This window comes from Terrapene carolina, unplaced genomic scaffold (assembly GCF_002925995.2).
Source record: "Terrapene carolina triunguis isolate 2854851 unplaced genomic scaffold, T_m_triunguis-2.0 Scaffold192, whole genome shotgun sequence".
In the NCBI taxonomy this organism is placed as follows: Eukaryota; Metazoa; Chordata; order Testudines; family Emydidae; genus Terrapene; species Terrapene triunguis.
Genome location: NW_020664543.1, coordinates 21,846,277 through 21,874,135, shown reverse-complemented (window position 1 = coordinate 21,874,135; position 27,859 = coordinate 21,846,277). Strand labels below are relative to the sequence as shown.

The following is a 27,859-nucleotide window of genomic DNA, read 5'->3' as shown; positions in this document are numbered from 1 at the left end:
TCGTCCATCGCAGGGTTCAGTCAGTTTCTTAGTGTTATTTTTATAATGTCACAGGATGGAAGCGGACGATTAGAAAGCAGGTTATATTTCTCTGCTTTTCCCACTGCCCAGCTCGGTGCCCTGTTTGCTGAATTGGATCTGAAACAATGAAAGAGACCTCAAAGGACCAGGAGAGCCTGGAATACAGGCTGGACTGTGCTCCTGATCTGCGGTGTGAGAAGAAAACAGATTTAGTGCCTGTTTGCCAAATTTGTGAGACATGTGTCTTGGCTTGGAGAGTTTTCTCTACCAAAGAGTGGTTCCTGCGGGCCAGCGATGTCTCCCAAAGGAAGTTCCTGGTGGGGATCGTGAAGCGATTCAACAGCCTGGATTTGCTAAACTATGCTGAGAAAGTCCTGCAGACCTCCCACGGGAAGGATTTCACTTTCAGCCGGTCCCGAATCACCCCCAGCCTCAAAGAAGACATGACCACGTCCACTTCTGACCGGGCTTTGAATATAGTAACTCTAGAGAAAGCCATGTCGGAGACCTGGAAGTGGTTCAAAAACAGTTCCTACTGGACTAAAGCAAACTACACTCTGCTCTTGCTTCAGATGTGTAACCCTAAGTTACTGTTTATAGCTGCTAACCTGGTCAGAGTCCTCCTGGTCAGAGAGCAGAGTGCCAGCTCAAAAAGAGAAACAGGTAAACAGAGTGATATGCTGGGTGGCGGGAGAGATTGACCCCTGGCTTTCAGGATTAACCAAGGAGAGAGGATAAAGTCAAAGGGCCAGATTCTGATTCCCTACCACTGCGTGATACTTTACTGTACAAATAGCTGCATCGGGCCAGATCTTCAGCAGGAGTAAATCAGTGTAGTTCCATTGTCTGCCACTTTACACTAGCTGAGGATATGATCCACTGAATTCAAAGGCCACTTGCAGAGTATGGTACTAACTCACTATGAGTAATGGTGGCAAAACCTGTCCTAAAGCTGCTATTCACTTACCTGTGTTTTTAAAAACCAGTTATAAGTAGTACCTAGGGGTGCAAATGCTGTTACTAGAGTTAAGTACAAGTTTGGAAACATCATGACCATAGGACAGATTTTCAAATAGGGTTTTATTTTACTTTTCAATGAACATAGGTAAGAGGGAAGAAAGTAAAGGATATGAGAACCATAAAAATAATGCACAATATCCACAAATACCTGGCCAGATCCTCCCTTATCTGGTGTAAATTGGTGCAGCTGCATTAACTCCAGTGGAGCTCCCTGGATTTACACCAGCTAGTTATCTGGTCCATGAACTTTAATTTAGATAGAACAGGAGCTCTAGCAGCAAACTTCGCTACATCCAGTGAAATCAGATCTACTCTTGAGTTTTACTGGTGTGCTTGTTTGTTTCCCTTCTGCTGCCTTTTCTAGTTCACATTAGTGATATTGAAAGGACAATTGCTTTCACTTATCATCACTTTATTTGGGACTGGAAGGCAATGTGGTTTTCCAGGATTCTGCCCACTGTTTGAATCCCTTCCTTTGCTTTCCTTTTCTCCATGCCCCGCGTCACGGAGAGATGACCTTTTCTCTGGCACATCATTGCTTTTGCAATTAACAACATTTCGTTGAATCTGGTTATTAAGAGACTTAGGGTACGTCTACACAGCAAAAAAAATAAAAATAAAATAAAAATCCCATGGCAGCAAGTCTCAGAGCCCAGGTCAACTGACTTGGGCTCATGCTATGGGACTAAAACCAGCAGTGTAGGTGTTCCCACTCGGGCTGGAGCCCAGGTGCTCTGTGCATTTCATCGAGGCTATGACAGCTTAGCCCTGGGACTTGTTTGTGATCCTTCCTCTCCAGGAAACAAGCTGTTTGCACAGAGTGGTTCTTTTCAGCATGTGAGAAGCAGGGACAGAGGTACCAGGCCGCTTGGGAATATATGCACCTGCATCAAATGAAACCACCAGAGACTCTGGGGAGCTTGGATTGTTGCAGTTTGACTGAATTATTTTCTTGTCCCAATACCAAAAGCCTGTGTTTCTCCTGATAATGCTCTCTCCACACACTCACTCCAAGCACAGGATTTGTTACATCAGGTCAGATGAAGTGGGGGTGAGTAACACTAGCATATAGCAGCCGAGGGTCTGGTTCAGTGGCTTCAAATATGGAATCTTGCAGCTAGGAGTGGGCAATATTGACGCTTCAGAGGGAGGAGGAAAGAAACCCATAATGCACTTTGCCAATTGTGATGTGCGGTACATGGGGGTCGGATTCCTTCCTGTCCCCCTGCAGTGATCAGCTAGCCCCCTGATGCTTGAGCTCTGACTATCCTCCCCTTAGACATGCTTGTCATCTTAGATGGTGAAGTGACTGGGCCAGCAACGCAAGGCATCATTGCTGAAGAGCAAAGCAGAATTGATTGTAGATATTGTTCATAGCTGTATTTATATCACAAACCTTCTGGTTAACCCTTATATCCCTAAGAACTTTCCCCTCCCTGATCCTTCCTGTCTCCAAGCACAGGGAGCGATTGGTGATGGGCGGTAGCAGAGCAGAAGCTGAAGGAGGAGAAAGGCAACCCTGGCAGTGGGCAGACAGAGCCAGATGGGATTCAGACCTGGCAGGAGTCCTGACCCAGGTTTACTTCTAGCAAGCAACTAGGACTCCCTCACATAGCCAGCCCATAGGAACTGGATGGGGTATATATGTGTGGGAACACGGTAACTGTCTGCAAGAGATGAACACCCAGGGAAGAGAGGAATTGTATAGGGCGGTCTGGGATGAGTACAACTAGCAATAATGGGGTGAAATAATTTTCTAATATGAGGTCTACTGTGCAAAAGACTTCCAAGCGAAATGGTAGACATAAATGCTCAAGTCCTTAAAATCACCTAGACAAAACCCTGAAGGAACCAATCCTACACTAGCCAAGGGGAATGGGGCAGATAACCTAACAGGTCCCTTTCATCTCTACCTCTGTGACCCATGATTTAGCTCTGTTTGATTTGATTGCTCCTATGTTTGCGCAATTCTTTCAGAGGACGAGGAAGACAAAATCACTGTGGTCTTCACTGAGACCCAAAGCAGCTTCAAGCTAGAGGAACACACGAAATCCAGCTCCCAGGTGCAATTGCGACCCACATCTCAATCCTTCCTGACTTCTTCCACAGCCCTAGAAAGTGGGGTCTCATCAGAAGGAACCAGCCTGTTTAGTGATATAGGTACTGTAACAAAAGGAGCTAATGTGGGGTGTTATCTAAGATACTTCAAAGCCCAAGAGTGGACAGGGTGGGTTGTTCTTCATGACGTACCTTCAGCTACCATAGAACTCAGAGTGCTGAAAATATCCCGGGGAGCTGTGGGGTAATGAGAAATTAGGGGGAGCAGGTTTGGTAGTTAATAACTGATATTATGACTATACCCCAAGGCTCAGGCACTCCTGGGAGACCTTAACATGCTATTGATTCTGCTGCCCCAGGCATAGGTGTCCAAGGGCAGATACCGTGCTTCTGGCCCAGAGACCTGGCGCACATGCATTGTGAGAGAGCTGCGTTAGTGGATGATGATATATCCTCCATGTCTTCAATCGTCCCAGCCCCCGCCGTTGTCCCTGCAGCTTTCCCGTCAGCCTCCAATGTCAACAAGTATAAGGACTTCATCCGCTGCCTGCCGACCCATCTGTCCAAGTACATCCTGGGTATGGCCCCTCTTCCTTCCCAAGCACAGCTGCCCCATGGGCACATCAATGCTATATGACCATAGCTTGGGGTTAACCAGCTTCTCCTTGTAATTCCTCAGGGTTTCTGGATACAAAGAGCCTGAACAGGTGCACTTCTGTGAACCAGCACTGGGCTTTCCTGGCCAAACAGGTCAAGCAGGAACATCTGTCGCATAGCCTAGTCCTGGAAGAGATTGTGTACTTGCAGGTACTGTGCCTTGGCTTTTGCCTCTCATTCTGCCATCCTGGCTCTTACAGTATAGCTCCTTTTCCCCTCAAGCCCCTAGCAAATAGATGGGAGGGTCCAACATGCCTTAGAGCCTTGGGGATGTTCCTCCCAGTTTCACCCTGTTGTATTCTTCCTTCTTCCTCACTCTCCAGAGCCAGGCTAGGTTAGAGTCATCATCACACCTTCAGAAGTGGAAAAGCCTTTACTCATCCTTTGAGAGTCTGCTACTTCTGAGCAGGGGCTTATTAGCAAGATTGGTACCAAAGATTTTGGTCACAGATGAGAGCATAACCATGTGCTGGATTTTAGGGCCCTGTAAGGGGATGCAGAGCTGTTCTACTGACTCCCTGAGGGAACCCAGACCAGGTGGGTCTAATTAGATCCACTCAGGAACATAAGAGTGCTGAGAGCCTCTTTGTGGAAAGAGAAAGCTAGAGGCATGTTGTAATGCTCCCTCGCTCTCCTGGTCGGAGGGAGGCCACTCAGGCTAGTCCTCTGGAGGCAGGACCAGAGTGTCTAAAACAGGCAAAAGCCCCAATAGGGCTGCGCAGTAAATAGTCAATATCAGGCTGTAGCCTGGAGTGGGGTAGCTCAAGTGGTCAGCCCTTAACTACAGTCTATCAGGGCTGGCTGGGGCCTGGGCAGAGCTCAGGCAGCCAGCAAACAAACAGTCTCTAAGGTGAGTGGTAAGGGAGCTCCTGTCTTGGGCTAGAGCCTCCTTGCACCATGTAGAGGGTCAGCCACCCAGGGTGGGGTGGCAGAGGGACATGGGCCCACCCTACTCCACTGCGTCCCAGCCCAGGGCCCTGACAGGGACAGGATTGGCTGCCCGTGTCAGCAGGGATCCGGCCGCAACATGCCGACTGAGCCATGCCGGGCTCTGCAGCCGACTGCTCCGTGGCTGCCCCTGGGCTACTTCCTGCCTCCCCGGGGTTTGGTACCTGCAGCCTCCAGGCCTCTTCCAGCTCTTCGGGGTAAATGGCAGCAGGTACTCCGGGCCAGTCGTCATCCACGCCTGGGGATCGGGAACAGCCAGGTGCAGGTTCCTCTCGGGGCCTCTGGAGAACAGGCCGACCATTCTCCTCCGTTGCAGGCTCTCCCCCAACTGAGCTGCAGGGCCGGCCTTTTATACTTCCGGCCACGCCCTGGTACTTCTGGCGAGGGGGGCGGAGCGATCTAGGCTCCAACCCCCCAAGGGGCATGTAAGGCTCCCTTGCTCTCCTGCTCAGAGGGAGGCCACTCAGCCTCACTACACATGTACAGACGGTCCTGAAGGAGAAAGCCCTAAAAAACAGAAATATGGGCTAAAGGCTTATATCTGTAAGTGCAGTCCTGCCACAGGGCTTAAGTTAAGAATAGAGGCAAATCCCAGGAAAGGATAACCTTTAGGATTATACTCCATGGTGCATGTTGTGTGAGGGAGATTAGCATGGAAACCCACTCCCTTCACACTGACACCCAAGCTAGGCTTGATGAAAAGTTCATTTATATGTTCAGCAAACCTAAGGTGAGTATTAGGTGAGCCCAAGCTGATACAGATACGGTTTGGGGCTCTGCCCCCTTAGCGGGTTTGGTTGGGAGCCCTACATACCTTTATGGGTTTGACTCCAAATTTTGCCTGAACAGGGCAGCCTGGGATGAGATTTACTTAGGGATGTAGGATCTGTTTGACCCCCAAAGCAAGGAGGTGGGAACTGAAAATATACGCATGAATTCCAGGAACAAAGAATCACTCAGTGTGTCTTCCTGGCTGTGATGACCCCTCCACCATCTGCACCGATCAGAGGGAATCAGAGCAGGAACCAGACAGGCAGGCAGCCCCTTCTACATGGGTTCGGAAACATACTGCTGTCCCACACATCACATATGCTCCCACTACCAGGGCCTGGTGTGGGGTGGGTCTCTATTCTCTCAGTCTAGAAGGACTGAACAGCAGACTTCAACGCCACTGCCTAACAATCTGGAGAAGATGGTGTTCTGTGATGCTAGGCATACTTTCCCCGAATCCCCTCCTCTCCTCTCTCAGTCTCAGACCTCTGCTTGGCGGCTGATGATGGTAGTTTTCACCTTGCTCCTCCCTAGGACACAACACCTGTGAGTATCCTAGTCTGCTGACCAACTTATTCTCTAGGGAGTTGACATCAGCCTACAAGCCATTATCAATAGACCTTCATGATGATGTGGGATCAGTGCTTAATTTGTAATGAAAGAGGTTCAAGCAATTTTTTTACATTCGTAACTGATGCAGCAAGGCCAGAGGTGCCAGGGCTGCGAACTGGCAAGGCCAGAGGTGCCTGGTACAAATTAAGCACTGTGTGGGATACCTGGAATATATGTTGGCCCCGAGCAGCTAACTATATGGCATTATTTGATCAGTGACTGGCCAATGCTTTATTAAAATCTCCAGCAAACATCTTGCCAAGCTGCAATAGCAATTGTCCTCTTGTGTGAGCTGACTTTAGTTTTGTTAATGTGACTGGCCCTGTAACAGCGATCACTCACTACAAGAGCACCTCCTCCTGGCCAGGCATGGCATAGCAGCTTTCTTCCCATATGGTGCCCTCTGCCAATGGGCACTCTGTTGCTGCAGTGGTTTCTCCTCCCTTAATTCACACTGTTCCACCTTCATGACTCAGCCCTCCGTCTAGGTCACTATATGGTATCAAAGTCTCAGTGGACCAGCTGTCCAGCTGGCATCTGCAACAGTCCTGCGCCACTTCCTAGGGATTGGGAGGAGAACCCAGGCCCACCCTCTACACTGGGTTCCAGCCCAGGCACCCTTTAACCAGCAGCCAAGATCTATACAATCCTCTTCCTTGCCGGGGATTCAGGTTGAGTCAGAAATATTTGGGTTTCAAACAATTCAGCTGTTTTGCAATGCTTCCTCCTCTCTGGTAAGGTCATGTTCCTGCGTATTATGTAGTATGTATCTACAATTCCATTGCTGGAGAGCTGCACCTTTAAATAGGAGGCAGGGCTGTGAGACAACTGCTCTCAAATAAAAAAGTGTTAGTCATTATTTAGCAATGAAATTTCATTAGAATTGATTTGGAAAAAATGACCTTGATCACTAGTCACAGCCCCTGATGATAAAGGCATCACACTCAGCTCGAAGTAAAAACATCTCAGTGAAAAGTCAGGCTGCGTGTCTTGCTGTCTATCCCATTTATAGCTCCTGAGAACCTATAAATAAACATGTGCACAGCAGATCTGAGGCCCAACACTACAATGACAAACCGGTGTGTGAGTACCAGCTCTGAGGAGCAACCCTACAAGAACAAAAATCAGTGTGTGCAGCCCAATGTGCTTAAGAAACTCATCAATAACAAACCAGTGCATGCAGCTCAGCCTTCCTATACATGAGCCCACAGAAGTGTATGTAGTTCTGAACTGAAGAAAATAAGTGCTGCTTTCTATTCCCTCTCTTGCTGTACATTTGGCCTGTGTAGTAATGACACCAACGTCCTTTGATGTTTATTCCAGGGGTCATGTCCTAGGGGAGTCATTCCCAGCTACGCTAAAATGACCAATGTTGTAATTCCAAGGATAAATAAAGATGGGGACATCATCCCAGCAAGAGGCCGCAGATGGAAACGCAGAGGAAAGGTATGTTGCAGGTATATCCAAAGGGCCTTTCAAGGTAAGAGAGAGCAGCCCCTTATGGATCTTGGGAAGCAGAATCATAGAAAAATAGGGCTGGAAGGGACCTTGAGAGGTCATCTAGTCCTTCCCCCCACACTGAAGCAGGATTAAGTATACCCAGAGCATCCCTGACAGATTTTTGTCTAACCCATTCTTAAAAACCTCCAATGACAGGGATTCCACAGCCTCCCTTGGCAACCTGTTCCAGTGTTTAATGATCGTGATAGTTAGAAAGTTTTCATGATATCTAACCTGAATCTCCCTTGCTGCAAACTAAGCCAGTCACTTCTTGTCCTGTCCTTGGTGGACATGGAGAACAACTGATCACCATCCTCTTTATTACAACCTTTTACATATATGAAGACTGTTATTGGGTCCCCTCTCAATCTGCTCTTCTCTGGACTGCACATGCTCAGTTCTTTCAACCTTTCCTCATAGGTCAGGTTTTCTAAACCTTTAATCATTCTTGTCGCTCTCCTCTGGACTCTCTACCATCTCTCCACATCTTTCTTAAAGTGTGGCACCCAGGATTGGACACATACTCTAGCTGAGGCATCACCAGTGTTGAATAGAACAGAACAATTACCTCCCGTGACTTGCATTTGATACGCCTATTAATACATCCCAGCATATTTGTCTTTTTCACAACAGCATCACATTTTTGACTCATATTCAGTTTGTGATCCACTATAACCCCCAGATTTTTTTCTGCAGTGCCACTGCTTAGCCAGTTATTCCCCAATTCATAGAAATTATAGAAATGTAGGGCTGGAAGGGACCTCGAGAGGTCATCAAATCCAACCCCCTGTGCTGAGGCAGGACCAAGTAAACCTAGACAATCCCTGACAGCTATTTTTCCAACCCCTTCTTAAAAACCTCCAGTGATGGGGATTCTCTCTTGGGAGTCTGTTCCACAGTTTAGCTACCCTGAGAGTTAGAAAGATTTTCCTAATATCTAACCTTGCTACAGATTAAGCCCATTACTGCTTGTCCTACCTTCAGTGGACATGGAATACAATTGACCATCATCCTCTGTATAATGACCCTTAACATATTTGAAGACTGTTATCATCTTGTAGTTGTGTATTTGATTTTTCCTTCCTAAGTGTAATATTTTGCACTTCCCTTATTGATTTTCATCTTATTGTTTTCAGACCAATTCTCCAATTCATCAAGATCATTTTGAATTCTAATCCTGTCCTCCAAAGCTTGGTTTCATCCACAAATTTTATGTTGACTCTATATTCCTTCATTCAAGTTGGTAATGAAAATATTGAATAGCGGCAGATCCAAGACACCCCCTGCAATACCCCTCTTGATATGTCCTCCCAGTCTGAGAGTGAACCATTGATAACTACTCTTTGAGAACAGTATTTCAATCTGTTGTGCACCCACATTATACCAATTTCATCTATCCCACATTTCCCTAGTTTGCTTATGAGAATGTCATGTTGGACTGTGTCAAAAGCCTTATTAAAATCAAGATATATCACATCTACTGCTTCCCCCCATCACTAGGCCTGTCATCCTGTCCAAGAAGGAAACTAGATTGTTTTGGGATGATTTGTTCTTGACAAATCCATGTTGTCTATTACTTACACCTTATTGTTCTCTAGATGCTTACAAATTTGTTGTTAAACAATTTGTTCCAGTATCTTTCTGGGTATCAAAGTTAGGGTGACTGGTCTATAATTCCCCCGCTCTTCCTCTCCTCCCCCTTTTAAATATAGGTACTATATTTGCCCTTTTCCAGTCCTCTGGGACCCCACACCTCTTCCATGGGTTCTCATAGATAATTGCTAATGGTTCAGAGACTGCTTCAGCTAATTCCTTAAAAACTCGAAGGGAAATCCATCAGGCCCTGTTGATTTGCATACATTTAACTTATCTAAATAATTCTTTAACCTGTTCTTTCCCTATTCTGTCCTGTGTTCCTTCCCCCTGGTTGTTAATATTAATTTTGTTAAGCATCTGGTCACAATTAACCTTTTTAGTGAAGACTGAGGCAAAAAAAGCATTAAACATGTCAGCCTTCTGTTTCATCCATTATTCACTCTCTTTCCCCGTTATGGACCTAAATCTTCCTTCAGCCTTCTCTTACTTCTAATGCATTTACAGAATCTCTTCTATTGCCTTTTACGTCTCTTGCTAGTTGTAATTCATTTTGTTCCTTAGCCACTCTGATTTTGTCCCTACAAGCTTGTGCTATTCTTTTATAGTCATCCATAGCAATTTGTCCAAGTTTTTACTTTTTGTACTACTCCTTTCTGATTTTCAGGTCATTAAAGAGCTCCACATCGAGTCATATCGGTCTCTTGTTGTTCTTCCTGTCTTTCCTCTGCATTGGGATAGGTTGCTGTTTTGCTGTAAAGTTTGTCTTTTAGAAAGTGCCAGGTCTCCTGAACATCTTTTTCCCTTAGATTTCTTTCCCGTGAGCCCATATCTACGAATTCCCTGTTTGTTGAAGTGTCCTTTTTTGAAGTTGTCTTTATTCTGCTGCTCTTGCTCCTTTTTTTCCTTATAATCATGAAGTCTGTCATTTCGTGATCAATTCTAAGTCGCCTTCCCCTTTGAGATGCTCAACCAGTTCCTCCCAGTTAGTCAGAATCAAATCTAAAATATCCACCCCCTTACTTTTTCTGCCTTCAAAGACTTGTCCATAACACATTCTGAGAGTAGTTCTACTACACTGTACTCCAAGGAACGCCCCTGTCCTGCCCCCAACATGCCCTCTATGTTGGCTGGGGAGGGGCCTGCACAGGGCATGTTCTCTGGGGTCAGTCCCCCATCACCTTTAAGGCCCTTTAGTGTAACTGAGGAGCAAGAGCAATAGGCAATCTCTTCCCAACAGAGTTATTTATTCCTATTTCCTCTCTGTCCCTAGGAGGAGAACAACCTACAGTCAGCTTATCATGGCCAGATGACTGAAACTGTCCAGCTGGAGGAGAGAAACATCTTCTGCGGCTCCTACAATGTTCGTGTCCTTACAGACCAGTATGTACATGCCACGCACCCTTGCTTCAGTCACCACACTTAGCACTGGCAACCCCTCTCCAACTCCGGGGATCTCAAAGCTCTTTATAAACCTATAGGGCCAACTGGTGGCTTCACCAGGTCAGGCATGTCACCCAGGGATTCCTGCAGGTGCCTTGCCTCCCCTTAAATCCTGTTTTCACCAGTGGGTAGCACAGTTTGCATCCACACTACACTATTGGTCAAGTGGGCTACAAGGGTGTTGCAGAACTATATCCAAATCCTGCTAAAAGGACTAGCCTTGACCATGCCTCTGCCATCAGGCTGTTCAGGGAGAGTTCCCTGGACACTCTAAGCTGGCAGTTAACTGCATAGGAACCACATCGCGAAATCAGCTTTCAAAATTAGCGAGGCTTGGAAAGAGCTTTGCCTAATGGTTGGGCACCAGAATGGGAGCCCAGAACTCCTGCATTCTCTTTCTGGCTCTGATGCGACTGCTTCTGAAGTGAGTCACTACAGTTTCCCTATCAGTAAAATGGGGGTAGTGTTTGACAGGAGCGATCAGAGAATGTCTGGGAAATGCTTTGAAGATACTGGGCCTAATTTTTGCCTGCCTTCATTCTGTTAGAGAGACAAGGCGGGTGAGGTAATATCTTGTAATTGGACCAACTTCAGCTGGTGAGGGAGACAAGCTTGTCTCGCTAATATCCTGGGACCAACAGAATGTAGCTGATCTGCCACTGCTAGCAGCAAATGGCTGCTGATGGGACATTAGATGGGGTGGGCTCTGAGTTACTACAGAGAATTCTTTCCCAGGTGTCTGGCTGCTGGGTCTTGCTCACATGCTCAGGGTCTAACCGATCACCATATTTGGGGTCAGGAAGGAATTTCCCCCCAAGTCAGATTGGCAGTGAGTATGGGGGTGTTTTGCCTTCCTCTGCAGCATAGGGCATGGGTCACTTGCAGGTTTAAACTAGTGTAAATGGTGGATTCTCTGTAATTTGAAGTCTTTAAACCATGATTTGAGGACTTCAGTAACTCAGCCAGAAGTTCGGGATCTATTATAGGAGTGGGTGGGTGAGGTTCTGTGGCCTGCAATGTGCAGGAGGTCAGACTAGCTGATCATGATGATCCCTTCTGGCCTTAAAGTCTATGAGTCTATGAGACACAGCTACAACAACTTTGCACTCTTTTGTCATTTTCACCTGTGCAGCAGGGCTGTGAAACACCACCAGATCAGAATGATAGTGTTTTACACCCACTTTGCACTAGTGAAAATACAGACACGAGGTACAAGCCAGCGGCGAATCAGGCCCAGTAAGTGCTGAGTATTATTAGTGCACAAGTGTGGACAAGGCTATAGTTTCCTATGCATATTTATTTTTCTAAGGGTAACTGTTGCTGTTATTTATTCAAAGTTTTGATGGAACTAGTGTAGAAGTCCCTGCATGAAAAATAAGGTTCACATTATTTACAGGGTGTGTAACTTACTCATGATTTGCGTCCAAATTTCAGGGTTCGATTGTGCCCCTCTTACGCATGCCTTCCCCAATATTAGTTTCACTGGAATCAGTGGAAGTATTTCTATAGTAAGGTACTACCCAATGTGACCAAGGGTAGCAAAATCTAGTCCCTAAGCAGCACTTTCTGCCGCCCATTACATATGCAAAGCAGGATTAGAACCCAGAAACTTCTGCTCCCATCACTTATGCTCCTGCCACATGATCTAAAGGAGGAGACTCCCCTTTGACTGTATGCACATATGAGTTGGTGTATTTATATGAGGATCCAGCTTACTGTGTGTGCAAGTCAGTTTGTGAGTGTGAGTGTGTGTGTAGAGGGGGGGTGGGGGCGATTGTATCAGCCTGTGTGAGTCTTGGTGTGTGTGTGAGGCTGCGTCTCAGCTGTGTGTGTGTGTAAGGGTGTATCATAGGGTATGTGTCTCAGTATGTGTGGACATGTGTATAAGCAAAACCTGAAATATGTATATTTCGATACATTGTTGCTGCAAGAATTGGCATTTAAAAAAACTGTGTCCGGGGAACCCTGACCCCCAAACATGCCCTTGTATAAAGGCTTTATAGTGACTCAATTTCAGAAATAGTGGGGTCAGCAGTCCCCAGTGGGTCTCATCCCCTTCCCCGCTATGATTTATTCTCTATACCAGGGGTCGGCAACCTTTCAGAAGTGGTGTGCCGAGTCTTCATTTATTCACTCTAATTTAAGGTTTCGCATGCCAGTAATACATTTTAACGTTTTTAGAAGGTCTCTTTGTATAAGTCTATAATATATAACTGAACTATTGTTGTATGTAAAGTAAATAAGGTTTTTAAAATGTTTAAAAAGCTTCATTTAAAATTAATTTAAAATGCAGAGCCCTCTGGACCGGTGGTCAGGACCCGGGCAGTGTGAGTGCCACTGAAAATCAGCTCACATGCCGCCTTCGGCATGCGTGCCATAGGTTGCCTACCCCTGCTCTATATACAAACATCAGCTGAAACCTTGGGTCTCAGTAACCAGGGCCATCCCTAGCCATTCTAGTGCCCTACGCAGCCTCCTCGCGGGGGGGGGAGGTGAAAGAAGGGAGGCTGGCCCCAGGCCTCTGTGGGGGAAGGCCTCCACAAGGGGGTAGGAGCAGGCTTGGGGGGCAGGGAGGAACCACCCCCCAGCAGGAGCTGGCAGAGCGGAGCGGGTTGGGGCCGGGTTGCTCCACTTCCTGCCGCCGGGTGAGTGCAGGGCAGGCCCGACCCCGCACTCATCGGGCGGCGGGAAGTGGAGCGACCCAGCCCCAGCCCATTCCGCTCTGCTCCCCTGGCTCCCAGCCTTGGGTCTTGGAGGGGTGGGGGGAACCGCGCCCCCAGCACTCACCAGCGGTGCGGATGGGAGCCGGCGGCGCGGAGCGGGCTGTGGCCGTCTCGCTCCATTTACCACCGCCCGGTGAGTGCAGGATGCCCGACCTCTGCTGCAGTCCTCAGGGGAAGGGGTGGAGTGGGGGCAGGGGCATAGCAGGGGCTTGGGGAAGGGGTGAAGTGGGGGCGGGGCTGGAGCAGAGCAGGGGCAGGAAGAGGCAGGGCGGGGGAGGAGCAGGGGCGGGGGCTTGGGGGAAGGGGTGGAGTGGGGGCGGGGCTGGGGCAGAGCAGGGGCATGGCCATGGGGAAGAGGCGGAGCAGGGGCTGGAGCAGCACGCAGCTGTGTAGGGCACCAGGAAATTTGGTGCCCCTAATTTCTTGGTGCCCTACGCAGCTGCGTACTTTGCGTATGGGTAAGGACGGCCCTGTCAGCAACCCTCCCACTGGCACCTTGAGGGGTTCCAGGTACCTTTCCAGGATGGCCCATCAATTCTGTTCACTGAGCTGAGATACTGCAGCATTGAGCACAATAGAGGTGCCTGTAAATAACAGCCTACAGTGCTTTCCTGGCTAGCCCTGTAATGCTTTGGCAGATGCTCTCCTCAGTCTCTGCTTGCTTACCCAGGTCAGATCCACACAGGGTAATCCACTACTGTGGTGGGAACTTGCTTGCCATTGGCTCACTGGACCGCAAAGTCAGGTTCCTTGACGTGTTGGAGCTGAAGGAAGTGCCGCCTGTGATCAGTGGCCATGCTGGGAGCATCAAGGCAGTGTTCCTCAATGAGAAGAAAGGGTTCGTGCTGAGCGCGAGCTTTGATCTCAGCATCCGGTGAGCAGTGCTGATACGAGGGTCACTGGGCAGAGTGATCCAGTTTGAAATGATCTAGTGAACGGAAATTTTAAGCATAAAACCCAAAACCAAACCCAACATTGGGCATTTTTTCCAGAATCCTCCCCTCCCCCCATTTTCTGACTGTAATAAGGGGAGAAGAAAAACACATCATAGATATCCTAGTGTACTCCCTTGCTCATGCAGGACATTTCCCCTCTGTGCTTTCCCGTTTCATCCAGTACTGGAAGAAGAAGTAGCAAAGTACGCCAGGAAAACCGATTGTTGCGATATTTCTAAACCAGAGACATTGTTTCTGATTAGCATCCATGGTGAAATCCTGGCCCTGTTTAAGTCCATGCCAAAACTCCCATTCAGTACAATAGGGCCAGGAATTCACCCCTGAAGTTTGGGAGGCTTTTTTTTTTAATCTTCCCATCATTTTGATACCAACTCATTGCCATGGTATCTGACGACCTTCCAGTGCACTTGGAAGAAAGTATAGAGGCAGCTTTACACTATGCAGAGGCATACACTGGTGTAGGTCAGGATACGTCCTCATTGAAGTTGGGGAAGGGGAAGTCTTATTATGTCATCTCTGTCACTAATTCTTAGGATACTAATAATCTGCTGCCACAATAGCCCTGCATTATGCCCAAAAGCGGAAACCCAAGTCAGGTTCTCCTGCTCTGGGATGACAGTGGCAGGGCCTGTTTCAAAGGCCACATCAGTCTAATAGGAGGGGAAAGAGTCTACACAGATATGGAGTCTTTGTCTCCCACCTGATTCAACATGGGATGGTCTTTGCTGTATCCATGTGCTTGGGTTTTCTCAGTGAAGCAGCTGTAGGTCTTCTTGGCAGCTGCTAGATGGAAATGGGGCTGTCTGAAGGATTGTTACATTTGGAGGGCAGAGGTAGCCATTGCTGGGTAGCCAGAGAAGCAATCCAGATGTATGTGACCATGACAGCCCTGGTGCCACCAGAACAAAATATAAGATCGAGTATCTAAATATTAGGGCCTGATTCTACTGCCCTTCCATCGGGCTTTTCTCAGTGTTACTTCATTGACCTCAGTGGAATTACTCCTGACTTACACCAGTGTATGCGCGAGGAGAACCAGGCAATAATAACAAATAAGTCATTAATTAACAATTAACGAATCACAGGATTCTCCCCTTCTTGGCCCTTACTCTGCAGATGCTGGAATATATTCACTGGGGCTTGTGTGAAGATCCTTAACGGTCACTCGGGGACCATCACCTGCCTGGACGTGTACAAAAACAGGGTTGTGTCAGGAGCAAGAGACTGCATGGTCAAAGGTGAGCAAGCAATCGCTGAAATAGCCCCAAGGCTTTGATGGGGGGCCACCGCCAGCCACATTCCAAATCCCAGTGGTAACAGCAAAGGGGTTTGGATTGGCTTAGACCAGCAGGGAAAGTGGCCCAATATGTATCTTTATAGCACAGACAGTGTGTGATCCTGACAACCAGCATGGAAACCAGGGGGTGGATTTCAATCTCACAATGGAGCTTAGTTTGCTTTGCAAGCAATGGCCACGCATGCAACTCCTATTAGAGTGGTTTTATACAATATGAATGGCATTGTGGTTATGGCAATGGGACTTGAGAGACCTGGATTCAGTCCTCAGCTCTGCTACGGACTTCCTGTGGTGACCTTAGGTTCTCACCTGTGAAACAGGGCTTATAATGATACGCCGTTGCTTTCTCTATTTAGATTGTGAATGCTTCAGGGCAGGGTTTGTCTCTGTGCAGCACCTAGCACAAGGGGGCTCTGAACTCAGCTGGGGCCTCTAGGTGCAACTGTGACTCAAATAATAATTTATATTCACATTTTCCAGAGTGATATGGACAAATAAATGTGGACATTATTTATGTTTCTCCCTCTCACTCCTAACAGTGTGGGATTTAAGCACCGGGCGATGCATCAAAACTTTAAAACACAAAGATGCCATTTGGACAGCTAAAATCAACAACACCCACATTGTGAGCGGTTGCGAAAAAGGGTTGGTGAAAGTGTGGCACGTTGATACATGCGTGTTGATCAAGGTATGTTTCTTCCTAATCGTAGCGTGTTCTGGAAACGTATTTGGGTGTTTCCTCTCTGTGTGCTGTCTCAGCTCTGAGCAGCTAGCTGGCCCAGCAGACCTCGATAGTACTACCTAGAAAGACCACAGACTCGGTTCAGTGGCGAAGGCGCTCGGCAAGGTTTATTGTCAACAAAGCACAGTACTAGCTCCCTGAATCTATGTCTATGGGTACACTAACACATGTAGGCCTGTTACAATGGACTCAGCTCAGTCAGCAAGCAGGACTCTCTGCTGCCCTCTGGGCTGGACAAAGGGTTAAGGCGAGGTACCCTGACATTTATAGACTGAGACAAACAACTGGAAAAAACATCTTACGCACCACCTTATGTGTTTCATGACATCTGTTTGTTATCTCCCCTGGTTCCTGATATCTGGAACAAAACATCCCTATTCATTGTTTTGTCAAACCATCTTATCTTATACTAGATGGGGGATGTATCTGTACTAGCTGGAATATATTTATGCAAATATCTAGAGCCTAGTACACTAGCAACAACTTTGCCAAATTCACGTACTGGACAGTGAACTTGCAAACATCTGCTTTAATACAAGGCCTGACTTTGATTCACAGCCTCAGATCTTACACCAGGCTCTCTCTCTCTACTACACACTGAATCATAGAAATGTAGAGTTGGAAGGGACCTCAAGAAATCATCTAGTCTATTCCCCTGCACTGAGGCAGGATTAAGTTTACCTAGACCATCCCTGACAGATATTCATCTAGCCTGTTCTTAAAATCCTCCATTGATAGGGATGCCACAACCTCCGCAGGTAACCTGTTCCAGTGCTCAACTATCCTTAAAGTTAGAAAGTTTTTCCTAATTACCTAAATCTGCCTTGCTGCAAGCTAAGCCAATGTGGACAGCTGAAATCTTTTTTTTTTGGGGGGGGGAGGGGGTAGACTAGATGAACCTTGTGGTCCCTTCTAACCCCTATGAGTCTCTGATTCCCTTGGTGGACATGGAGAACAATTGATCACTGTCCTCTTTATAACAACCTTTTACATATCTGTTCACCCCAACTAGTCATGGCTTTTTGTTTACACCAAAGGTGTTTTTTAAAAAGAAAGAAAGAAAAAGGTATGAAACTGGTAACTGATGATCAACAGAATTAGTGATGGCTGACCTGTGTAAGAGCCTATTGGCAAACAATTCACCAAATTAAAAATTGACATTTAATCTGGTCTTTAATTTTTTGCTGTTTGCAGATATTTATATGATTGAGCTTTTGTTTGGGTGAATGTTCACAAGCAGGGATTTTCTGGATGATAGCCGTATTTCAGGGCTGGGGATGACGCATAGTTACACCAAGAAATGAAATTTGTTTCTAGCAGAAACAAAAACAGTTTATAAAGATTAGGGATATCCAGACAGCTGCACTGTAATTTAAAGATCAGAGCCAGTTTGATTTCAGTTATACCAGTGTATGCTCAGAGTAAGTGTTCTTTGAGAGGTGAAAAGCAGTTTCTATTGGTGGAAAAGAGTCTGATGGAATTGCATGTACAGATGTGTATCAAGGGTAAGATATTCCATTTCTAGATGACCCAAGTTTACATACGGCTCCTACTAGCTTGGTTAAGGGCAGTTTCATATTGTCTTCCTTGGTTGATTATTCACTTAACAGACCCTAAAGGTCTCAGTTTAATTCTCAGCTGCAATAATATGCACATAGGGTTTTAAAAATAATACATTTCATGATTTCAGCTATTTAAATCTGAAATTTCATGGTGTTGTAACTGTAGGGGTCCTGACCCAAAAAGGAGTGGGGGGATCGTGAGGTTATTGAGTGCATGTGTGTCTGTGTGGGGGGGGGGAGGTTGCAGTACTGCTACCCTTTCTTCTGTGCTGCTGCTGGCGGTGGCGCTGCCTTCAGAGCTGGGCAGCTGGAGAGCAGTGGCTGCAGGCCGGGAGCCCAGCTCTGAAGGCAGCGCCAGCAGCCGTGCAGAAGTAAGGATGGCATGGTATGGTATTGCCACCCTTACTTCTGCCCTGCAGCTGGCAGGGTGCTGCCTTCAGAGCTGGGCACCCAGCCAACAGCCGCCGCTTTCCGGCCACCCAGCTCTGAAGTCAGCGCAGAAGTAAAGGTGGCAATACTGCAACCTCCCTAAAATAACCTTGTGACCCCCCTGCAACTCCCTTTTGGGTCAGGACCCCCAGTCTGAGAAACGCTGATCTCCCTGTGAAATCTGTATAGTATAGGGTAAAAGCACACAAAATACCAGATTTCATGGGGGGAGACCAGATATCACGGTCCGTGACACGTTTTTCATAGCCGTGAATTTGATAGGGCCCTACACATAGTACACACAGTGATCCTGGCCAATGAATGAATAAGTCCACATTAGTGTCTGGCCACCAAGAGTGAGCCTGGCATGTTTCACTCACAGTGAGTACTGAATCAAAACTATTACCAAAGGGCATATTGTAATCCTCTATAGAATCCATTATAAAGCATAGGAGGGCAGTATTGTGATTGTAATATGAGAATGATTAGGGCTATGTGTATGCCCAGAATTCTTATAGTATGTTACACTATGTGACATATGGCTTTTTCATGTTCCAGACCTTAGAAGGGCACCAAGGCCCAATAAAATCCCTGGCCTTTGATCAATGGCATCTAGTGACAGGAAGCTCTGATGGATTTGTCCTGGGATGGAGCATGGTGGGAAAACATAAGCGATGTCTAATGGCTTTCAGGCATCCACAGTAGGTATCATTCACATGTTGGAATCCACAGATAACAAATGTCTGTGTGTCTCCTATAGCTCTGACTCAATAAAGTGAACTCTGTTACCTGCTTAGGAATATATCTACATAGAATGGGTTAATTCACAGTCCTAACACTTTAAAATTTTCCCTGTCCTGCAGGGAGGGGTTTTTTGTTTTCCAGGAACTCACTGTTATTCAATGGAACAGTGACTCCCGAGTAAGGAATCCCCGCAGAACAGATGGAATCAAAGTCCTAGGACTGTGTATCTTGCATAAAACTCTTACCTTCACAAGGGAATAGCAGCATTCAATGTTGTCCCATGACACAATAAAGCTAGACATTTGGGAAAACTATTATGTATGATATTATATATGGTGATGAAGAGGTCCTCAAGTGTACAGAAAAGCACTGATCGACTAAATACAAGGGGTGAAATCCATGCCCTATTGAAGTGAATGGGTGTTTTGCCATTGACTTCCAATATGCCCAGGATTTCACCCATGATGATAATATACCTTCACGAAACATTATTAAGGTTGCAAAGTCGAAAACTCCAAAGTTAGGGTATGCCAAAATTAAGGTTGCCTGTGCAACCTTAAATCAGTCCTCTTACGCGTATGCATTATGATACGGTATTTTAGTACATGTTCATATACTGCCAAATGTCAAGTCCCTGCTCCAAAGCATGGTGATACTAGAGTTGTTCAATAAAAGGTCACAACATTTTTAATAAGGAGAAAAACAATGTGTTTTTCCTTTGCCTTGTTATCGAAACAGCTAAATCATTTTGACTGAAATTTCCCAAAAACATTCAACGTGAGGCAGACACCCAACATGGTAAATTTCAGCGCAGTTACAGTTAGACAGAGTTATAAGCCACTGGAAAGTGGGTCTTATAACAGGAAGTGTCAGGCAACCTTAAAAATAGGTGGCAATACTAATCCTGCCTATAATTAGTATGATGTGAGTGCAGGTGAAAAAACAGAATAAACAAAACACAATTCTTTGGCAGAAAAACTAATTCAGATCTTATGCCTTCTGGATGTAAACTGTAAAGACTTAGATGCAAATGCGCCCAGCCATGACGAATGCTAACATCTAGGACTCAATCCACCTAAATTTGGGGTGCTCTTATCCCAGTCCAGGAGCAAATAACCCACTGCGAGTCAAGGAGTTCAGGAAAACAAGATCATTCCCACCTCTTTGCTACTGACATAGAAGCAGGGATGATTTAAGATAAAAAGGGATCCAGATACACCAAAATTTCAGGAACCTCTAATATATATTCAACAGCATGTTAAACTACATATTTTGGCAGAAAAGACAAACAGAAGATAGTGCATATGTGAAACATGGAGGCATTAGTTTTGTTGTGGAAACCATTCCCTTTGCACATCATGACATTTTGTGATTTTAACTGTGCTGTGATAAGACTACATCACCATACTGTTTGCATTTACTTTCAGAGGTTATTTAAAGGAAGAGATGTGATTGAAAATGCCTACTGGCAAAGCTAATAAGCCGCGACTGGTCTTAAACACAGTGGTTGCTACGAATGACTGCTTCATTCATTTTTTGAGCATGCATATGTCCAATAAATTGTCTGGACTTCATAATTTTGGCCATCTCTCCATTCCGAAGACAGTAATGATTAGGAGGGAATTTGCTGGGTGATTTTCATCCTCCCCAGCCTCCTTTAAACCTGACTAGTTCTCTCATCTACCCTGCAGGCAGAGATGGACCTGCTTCACTCACCATCAAAGAACCTTGTTACTTCAATCTTCTCATGTAGGAATAAGGAATGTGCTTATGCTCGGTGTTTTGTTTTCAGGGAAGTCCTGTATCTGGCGTTTCTGTATCTCCGAGTCATCAGTGGCTGCGCTGATGGAAAAATACGTATATTTAACTTCCTGACTGGGACCTGCCTGAAGGTGATGAGGGCCAATAGCAGAGGTGACCCTGTGGTGTCCTTCTGCATTGTAGAAAATAGGTGGGTAATAGCAGTTGCACTCAGACTCTGAGCCAGTTAGACAGATCGTGTTGCTCAAGAAATCATGTCCTTTTTACAGCCCTAACAGGTGGGTTTTTTTAGAGGATTCTGCTGGTTTATTGACTATGGATCACTGCAATATGTTATTCTATTAAGTAGGTGTGGTGTTTTGGTTCAGATTTCAATCCAAACTTCCCCAAAACATGGGATATTCATCCTGATGTTTAGATTCAGGCCCATTTTAGAGATAGGGCAAAGCTATAAAGTGGGATCAAGATTACGATCTGAATTTCCTCAGAGTTTGGGTGGGTTCAGGATCAGACCCACGTGCGCTCTTAACACACCAGTGTTCTACTGCATTTTCATAATGCAGGAGATCAAAAAGGCCTACTCGTCACATCCATCCTTCTAGACAAGAGTAGGCTTGTTCCCTACAGTCTGTTCCCAGTGTTTTTTCACCCAGATTCAAGGGACCCTAGCAACAGGACAACCACCATTTCTCTTGGGAGCTATTTCACAGCCTAACAGTCAGAAAATTTTTCCTTTTCATGATTTCATCCCATTATTCCCAGTTGTACCTAGCAATGAATGAACTCAACAGTGTTCTTTACATTCAGGTTACATTAATTGGAATGTGCTGGGTCTGATCACCAGGGCTGGCAACAATCTAAACACTGCTCATTTTCTTTTCCCCAACCAAGCAATTGCAACTTCAATTCTAGTTATGCACCTCAGCATCTGTAACAGTGCACACAAGCAATCTGGCACAACAGGTAACTGCTACACCATTATTACAATGTGTGTTTCTTAGCACTGTTCCTCTCCCCTTCCTAGGATGGTGATCAATGCTCTGAGCAGCGTACTGATGTTCCAGTTTGAGGATGTAGAGTGGGACTACACGCTACAGGCTGACCGAGAGGAAGTAACAAAGGATAAGGAAAAGCACAAAGAAATCAGGGTCAGAGTGCAGCCCTATCCATATGTTCGCGCTCAGCACATGAAACGGGATGCAGCCAGCCACAGGAAGATATATTATTCCGACAAGAAACCAGATGAGGACCAGCTAATGTTGGCATACCTGATTCGCCGTCGATCAACAAGGGGTTCCGGGACACCTTCAGGTACCATATACACCTCTTGCAGTGCACTGTGTTAAAGGGGCAGCCTCAACCTGAAATCTAGTCAGTTTAAAAAAATGAGTTAGGAAATATTTTCAGGTACCCACTGTCCTTGCCCAATCCCCCACCATTGTCCGGGGATGTGTGCTAGACGGCTGCTGCATTTCAGCAATGCTATATATTTTGTAAGGCCCTTTAGGATCCTCTGAGAAGCAGGGTGCATTAGAAACTTGAGGCCCTAATTCAGCAAGCTATTCAAGTGTCTAACTTTAAGTACACCTGTACCCCGATATAACGCGACCCAATATAACACAAATTCGGATATAACGCGGTAAAGGAGTGCTCCGGGGGGACGGGGCTGCGCACTCCGGCAGATCAAAGCAAGTTCGATATAACATGGTTTCACCTATAACGCGGTAAGATTTTTTGGCTCCCGAGGACAGCGTTATATCGGGGTAGAGGTGTATGTGAGTAGTCTCACTGAAGTCAGTGGGATTACTCATGTGCTTAAAGTTAGGCATATGCTTAAGTACCTGCTGAGTGGTGCACCAATTATTACTTATTTTAAAATTTCCCCCCACAGTATAAGTCTTAGCAGCATCTGTGATCAGACTTCACAACCAAGATGAAGACTAAATCCACACAGGCTTACACTCTTCAAACTGTAACATTCCGATGCAGTTTGAGTCTATGGGTGGCTACTGAATCCAAATTGTGATGCAGAAACCTGCAACTCTGAGCTTGTGCTCTATATCGCAGACACCACATGTCTGAGACACGGCGAAGCTTGTGTCTTTGAGTCCTAAAATATTTATTAGAACAAAAACATTGTGAAGAAATTCACAGCTTAGATTCTATTTCAGTCCTTTAGTGCAAGACCATTAAATGTCTTAATGTCATAAATGCAGGGCCATCTCAGCTACTTAGGATTGTTAAAACAGTCGTGTGGCATTAACACCCAACACAGCCATTCACCTGTCTGAAGACCCATGCGTTGCAAGGAAACAGGCAATAGAGAGGGAATGAACCAGATTCCAACCTCGGTAAATCCTCAGAGTCAGTGATTGTAGAATCTATGGATTTACACCAGCATAATCCAGATTTGAATCTTTCCCAACAAGGAGGCATGGAGCTATCATTATCTTCCAAGCTTCTCTGATACTTTTAGCTTCTCAAACATTTGTAGATATTTTTCAGTCAACCATGGCTCGCTAACTTTAGAAGTTGGAACTAGAAACAAAATAGTAATCGAAAGCCAGAAGACTCAAAAAATACATAGATAATGACGACCTTGGTAGATAAAAGACAGTTAGCTTTAAAATCTTAATGCTACAGGATTAATCCATTTCTTGCAGGTCTCCATTATGAATTTGTGAAGGCACCTGCTCACCGATCAAGTCAGACTTTGCAAAGGAGCATGGGTTGCCTTGATATAAAGCCAGACCAGAAGAAAAGGTCCGCTCTTCCTGGGAAACGACAGGCCTATAGCAGTGATTCAGAGGACTCAGGTCGAACATACGGTGCAACAACACCACAAAGCTTGTCAGAGTCTGGTAAGAGATCTTGGTGGCTAGAGGCTATGGTGATGGTTGCATTAGAAATATTGAAGATAGATAGATTATATGGTAAGGGGTAATATGCTCTGGGTAAGAGGCCTGCAGTAAATGAGAAGTTTTATCTGGAGTCTGCACTGGGTAAGTGGATCTCTTTGGGGCCTGCAATGGTTATGAGGCTGTTTTAGGTCAGGCAGATGAACAGACATTAAATCAAGTGATCTCTTCTAACTGTGACGCCTAGAAAAGTTATGTAATATTTGGGCCCATTTCTTCCCCTATGCAATTATTGCTACTCTTTAGATTTCCTTTTAAATGTCAAAGTCACTTTGATTTACTAAAAAAGTAACTTTTTCTGGGGAGGGAAGGAGAGGGTTTCCACACACAAGTTCTCAGAAGAAATGGTTAGCTACTATTTAAATGCCAATATTAGTTTGCTCAAGAAATCACTCTGTAAATACATTTTGTTCCAACATGGCTGAGCCAGCCAGCAAGGTGGTTTTACATTGAAATTTGACAAGATAATCTAGAGATCACAGGTGTGCTCCTTGGTGATCTGATGGAAATCATTTTTCTTCTCTGTTATATTGTTTGTATTAGTGTATTTTAATTTTGTCTGGGCAGCCCTGAGCATTGGTTGGGGCTTTATTATTTTTTAGAATAGATCTAGGCTGGATACAGTCCTTCATGATGTTCCGACAACTTTCATATTTCCTATGGCTTGTATTGGATCACATTCTGTCCTCAATGGCGGCTGTAGCTGAGAGCAGAATATGGGTCTTAATGGTTTTCTCACTGGAGAAATGAGCTGTGATAAAGGGAAACCTTACAATGACTCTTCCCACTCCAATGAGTGCTTCATTGGCTAACACAGTGGATTAGAGAAGCCAATGGCATTTTATGTACTGGCAGATGAGTTTTAAATTCAGAACTGGTTGGGGATTATAACCGAATCCCAAAGAGTCTGAGGACAGAGAAGAGAAGCTGTGGACATGTTGGTAAGCTACCTAGACTATGGAAAAGATAGGTTAGGATGAAGTGGGGTAAGGAGAGGGCAAAAAGACAAGTAATATTAACAATAGGTTAAAGCATGTGAAACGGGCACAAAGAAAGGGTTCGTAAATAGGAAAACCTGAACAAGAAGCAAAAGATCTGGAGCCAGCAAGGTAAAAACTACAGAAAAGTCATGAAAATAACTTTTAATAAATAGAAGTGGGATTTAATGGCAAAATTTGAATCCCTGTGTGGATTTGGATTTCAAACTCCCATGGGACAAGATCTTCAACTGGTGTAAATTGGCACAGCTCCCCTGAAGTCAACGGCGCGACACCACTTTATGCTAGCTGAGGATCTGATCCCTACTATTCAGAGGTGTTTGGATCATGGGTTCGCATCAGGCCCATCTCTACCTGGAGATTACTTAAGTTAATACTCCACATTTACCTATACCTGGCAAGAATAGTGTCCTTAATGCTGTGTGCTCTATATTGCTATATTTCTCATTTTAAAATCCCTAGCATTTCTTAACTTTGGGCATAATCAGATCATCTTGGAATGATGATGAAAGACGGTGATTGGCCCACTTCATCACACAACAGAGACCACTCTCCAAAATGTTCAGACATCAGAAGCTCCATGCCTTGTTCACCTTGAGCTTTCCAATTCTAATCCAGTTCAGATATGTAATGGCCAAAAGTTGTTACCATCTGATTGTTGTTCAGCGGCTTATGTTGGAAACTGACTTGGCATTTTGAGTTCACTTACTGGCATCTCCGTCATGAGACCCAATTCTGCTCCCATTAGAAACCATGACTTCAAGGAAACCGGGACAGGTGTCAAAGCACCCATAAACAATCATCCACCCAGTGTCATAAATTATTTTAGCACCTACAGACTATTGCAACTGGCACTCTATAGATAACTAACATAGAATTGTCACCACTGTTGGCAGTCAGGTCAAAGAATGATGGTGACTGAGTCCATAAAGAGGGTCCTCTGCTACCCTTAGGATGGACACACATCAGATAGGACAGCCTTGGGGAAGCTTGCTCTGCTGCTCCTCATGCTGTGCTTGTTCTGTGGGTAAACATGGAAACTCAGTCTCCAGGACTGTCACTTTAGTGCCCATTATCAGCCCCCTTTGGGGATTCCATCTCTCCAAGAAGGATCAAACAGGCTACCACCACCACCAGCTCACTGTAAAATCACTTCCATATATACGTATATATATATATATAGAGTCAGATATTTTTGTCTTTTCTTCATGTTTATCTTTGGAAATAGATAAAGAATCTGGCTACGACTCTCCGGTCCATGCATCTTCACTTGCTGAAAACGCAGAGGCCGCTTTACAGCGTATAAAGAAACGAGGTCCGCATTGTCCCACTTCTCCTGACCAGATCCTCCTGACTGTTAGCACGCTGCAGCACGCCCACAAGCCAGACCAAGTCAGCTCCAATATGATACCCCTTGCAAAAATCAGAGATGTCTGGGGACCTCGGCTGCGCCCCCAGGAACGCCCTAAAAAGATGTTGTCATACAAAATCCCTAAGCAAGAGAAAAAGGATCAGTCCACCCAACTCAGACACATTAAATCTGCCAGTGGCTCTCTGATTATGAAAAGAATGTCCACACCCTTTGAAACCAAAAGACTGCAGCTCAACTTGAAGAACTCTTTGCATGGGTCTGCAGTGCACTCTTTCATTCCTGCTCCCGTGATTGTACGCTCCAAGTCATGCTGCAGCTTGCCAGACGAGAAGAAGGTTCATACTGGCCATGGCAGAGCCACTTCCCTATCTGAGGGTGGGGCTCAGTTGATTGGCCACTTAACAAGCTCATCTGAATCCATCAAATCGACACGCATGATGATCGCACAAACTAAAATTGAAGCAGGGCCCCGGAGAGAAAATCCCCTCTTCTTACAAACCGCAAATCCTTACCGGCTCAACACCGGGTTCAGGCTTCTGACAGTGAAGCAGATGAAAATGTATGAAGAAGCTACAGCTGTTGAGTATCAAGCTCACCGAACAAAACGTATAGCAGACCAGCAAAAAGAGTGTAGGAAGGCCTGGTTAAAGAAAATTAAAGGCCTCCCCATAGACAATTTCACCAAGGAGGGAAAAATAGCTGCCCCCGAACTTGGGCTTAATGTGTATGTCTGAGCGAAGCTCCTTAAGGCACACTACCAGCTCTTTTAAAGAAATAAATGCAAACAAATAGATGGGATTTGGGGCTTCTTGGGTTGCTCAAATTGTTTGATTCAGCTCTGGTCCCCATTTGAGGATACCATCTCATGGCCTTCAATGTTCTGTTGGGGGAGGGATTATATAAGGAACACTGCATGACTCTTCAAGAAAATATTATTGACATAGTTAAATAGTCCTCACAACAGCCTATGAGATTATTATTCAGCTGGGCCTAGTGTTACTGTAGACTGATTTAAATGTGATCATCAGCATCTCCCCTTGTGATCACCACACAGTGCTATTCTTGCAAGTTTTCCTCATGAGGCCTCAGACAAGCTCCAAGAGGCTGATCATCTGACCTATGTTTTGAGCAAGGGGTGCCTGACCCTTGCAATCCTGGGGGCAATTCACCAGGTGTCTGAGCCACATCAAATGTGCATATTTATTATACAAAATAAATGTACCCAACCATAACATTTCTTTGTACTTGTATCTTCCTTGTTGGACTGTAATTGAAACTGCTTGTTCTGAGAGAGAGAACTGTAAATACAAGCAGACAGCATCAAGGAGCCTTGCACATCTCTACTCTAGCATAGATTGCTTCCGTACTGAAAAATTTACATGGATTTTCCTGAGACCAATTTTATTAGTGTCAAGTTCACCCTGAATAAAGGGTCAGCACAAGGCCGTGTCTTGCTTAAATCTTACTTTGAGGGCTTAAGAGGGATGAAAATAGTGCATAGGCCTAGTGCTGGGTCTCTGCACAGGGGTGAATTTCATCCTTATCTTCCCTAGAAATTTAGTTGCATTTAAACTTGATTTTTAACAGTTGAGTTAGTTAACACACTGCTGACAGTCAGTGCAGATGTACTAGGGTTTACCCATCAGTATCTGACACAATGTGGAACACGATTTATCCTTGCGGATGCTGACCAGTCAGTTGTTGTCAGCATTGTCACCTAACTCAAGATTAAAA

The 27,859-nt window shown here is 45.4% G+C and overlaps 1 protein-coding gene across 1 annotated transcript; it reads left to right on the top strand.

Moving 5' to 3' along the window:
• The first annotated feature begins 146 nt into the window (after nt 1-146).
• Nucleotides 147-27,238, top strand: CDRT1 (CMT1A duplicated region transcript 1). Its single transcript, XM_024217608.2, has 14 exons — nt 147-684; nt 3,019-3,201; nt 3,597-3,677; nt 3,779-3,906; nt 7,411-7,533; nt 10,454-10,563; nt 14,017-14,220; nt 15,419-15,540; nt 16,139-16,287; nt 18,891-19,033; nt 20,869-21,027; nt 21,862-22,148; nt 23,501-23,698; nt 25,982-27,238. The coding sequence occupies exons 1-14, from the start codon at nt 147-149 to the stop codon at nt 26,857-26,859; spliced, it is 3,303 nt and encodes a 1,100-aa protein (XP_024073376.2). The 3' UTR covers nt 26,860-27,238.
• Nucleotides 27,239-27,859: the final 621 nt, after the last annotated feature.

Bases quoted from the DNA above. Each gene is read 5' to 3' on its own strand.
- CDRT1 (XM_024217608.2), top strand. From the start codon at position 147: ATGAAAGAGACCTCAAAGGACCAGGAGAGCCTGGAATACAGGCTGGAC. The intron at 685-3,018 runs GTAAACAGAGTG...CAATTCTTTCAG, and splicing joins CAGCTCAAAAAGAGAAACAG to AGGACGAGGAAGACAAAATC. The intron at 23,699-25,981 runs GTAAGAGATCTT...CTTTGGAAATAG, and splicing joins ACAAAGCTTGTCAGAGTCTG to ATAAAGAATCTGGCTACGAC.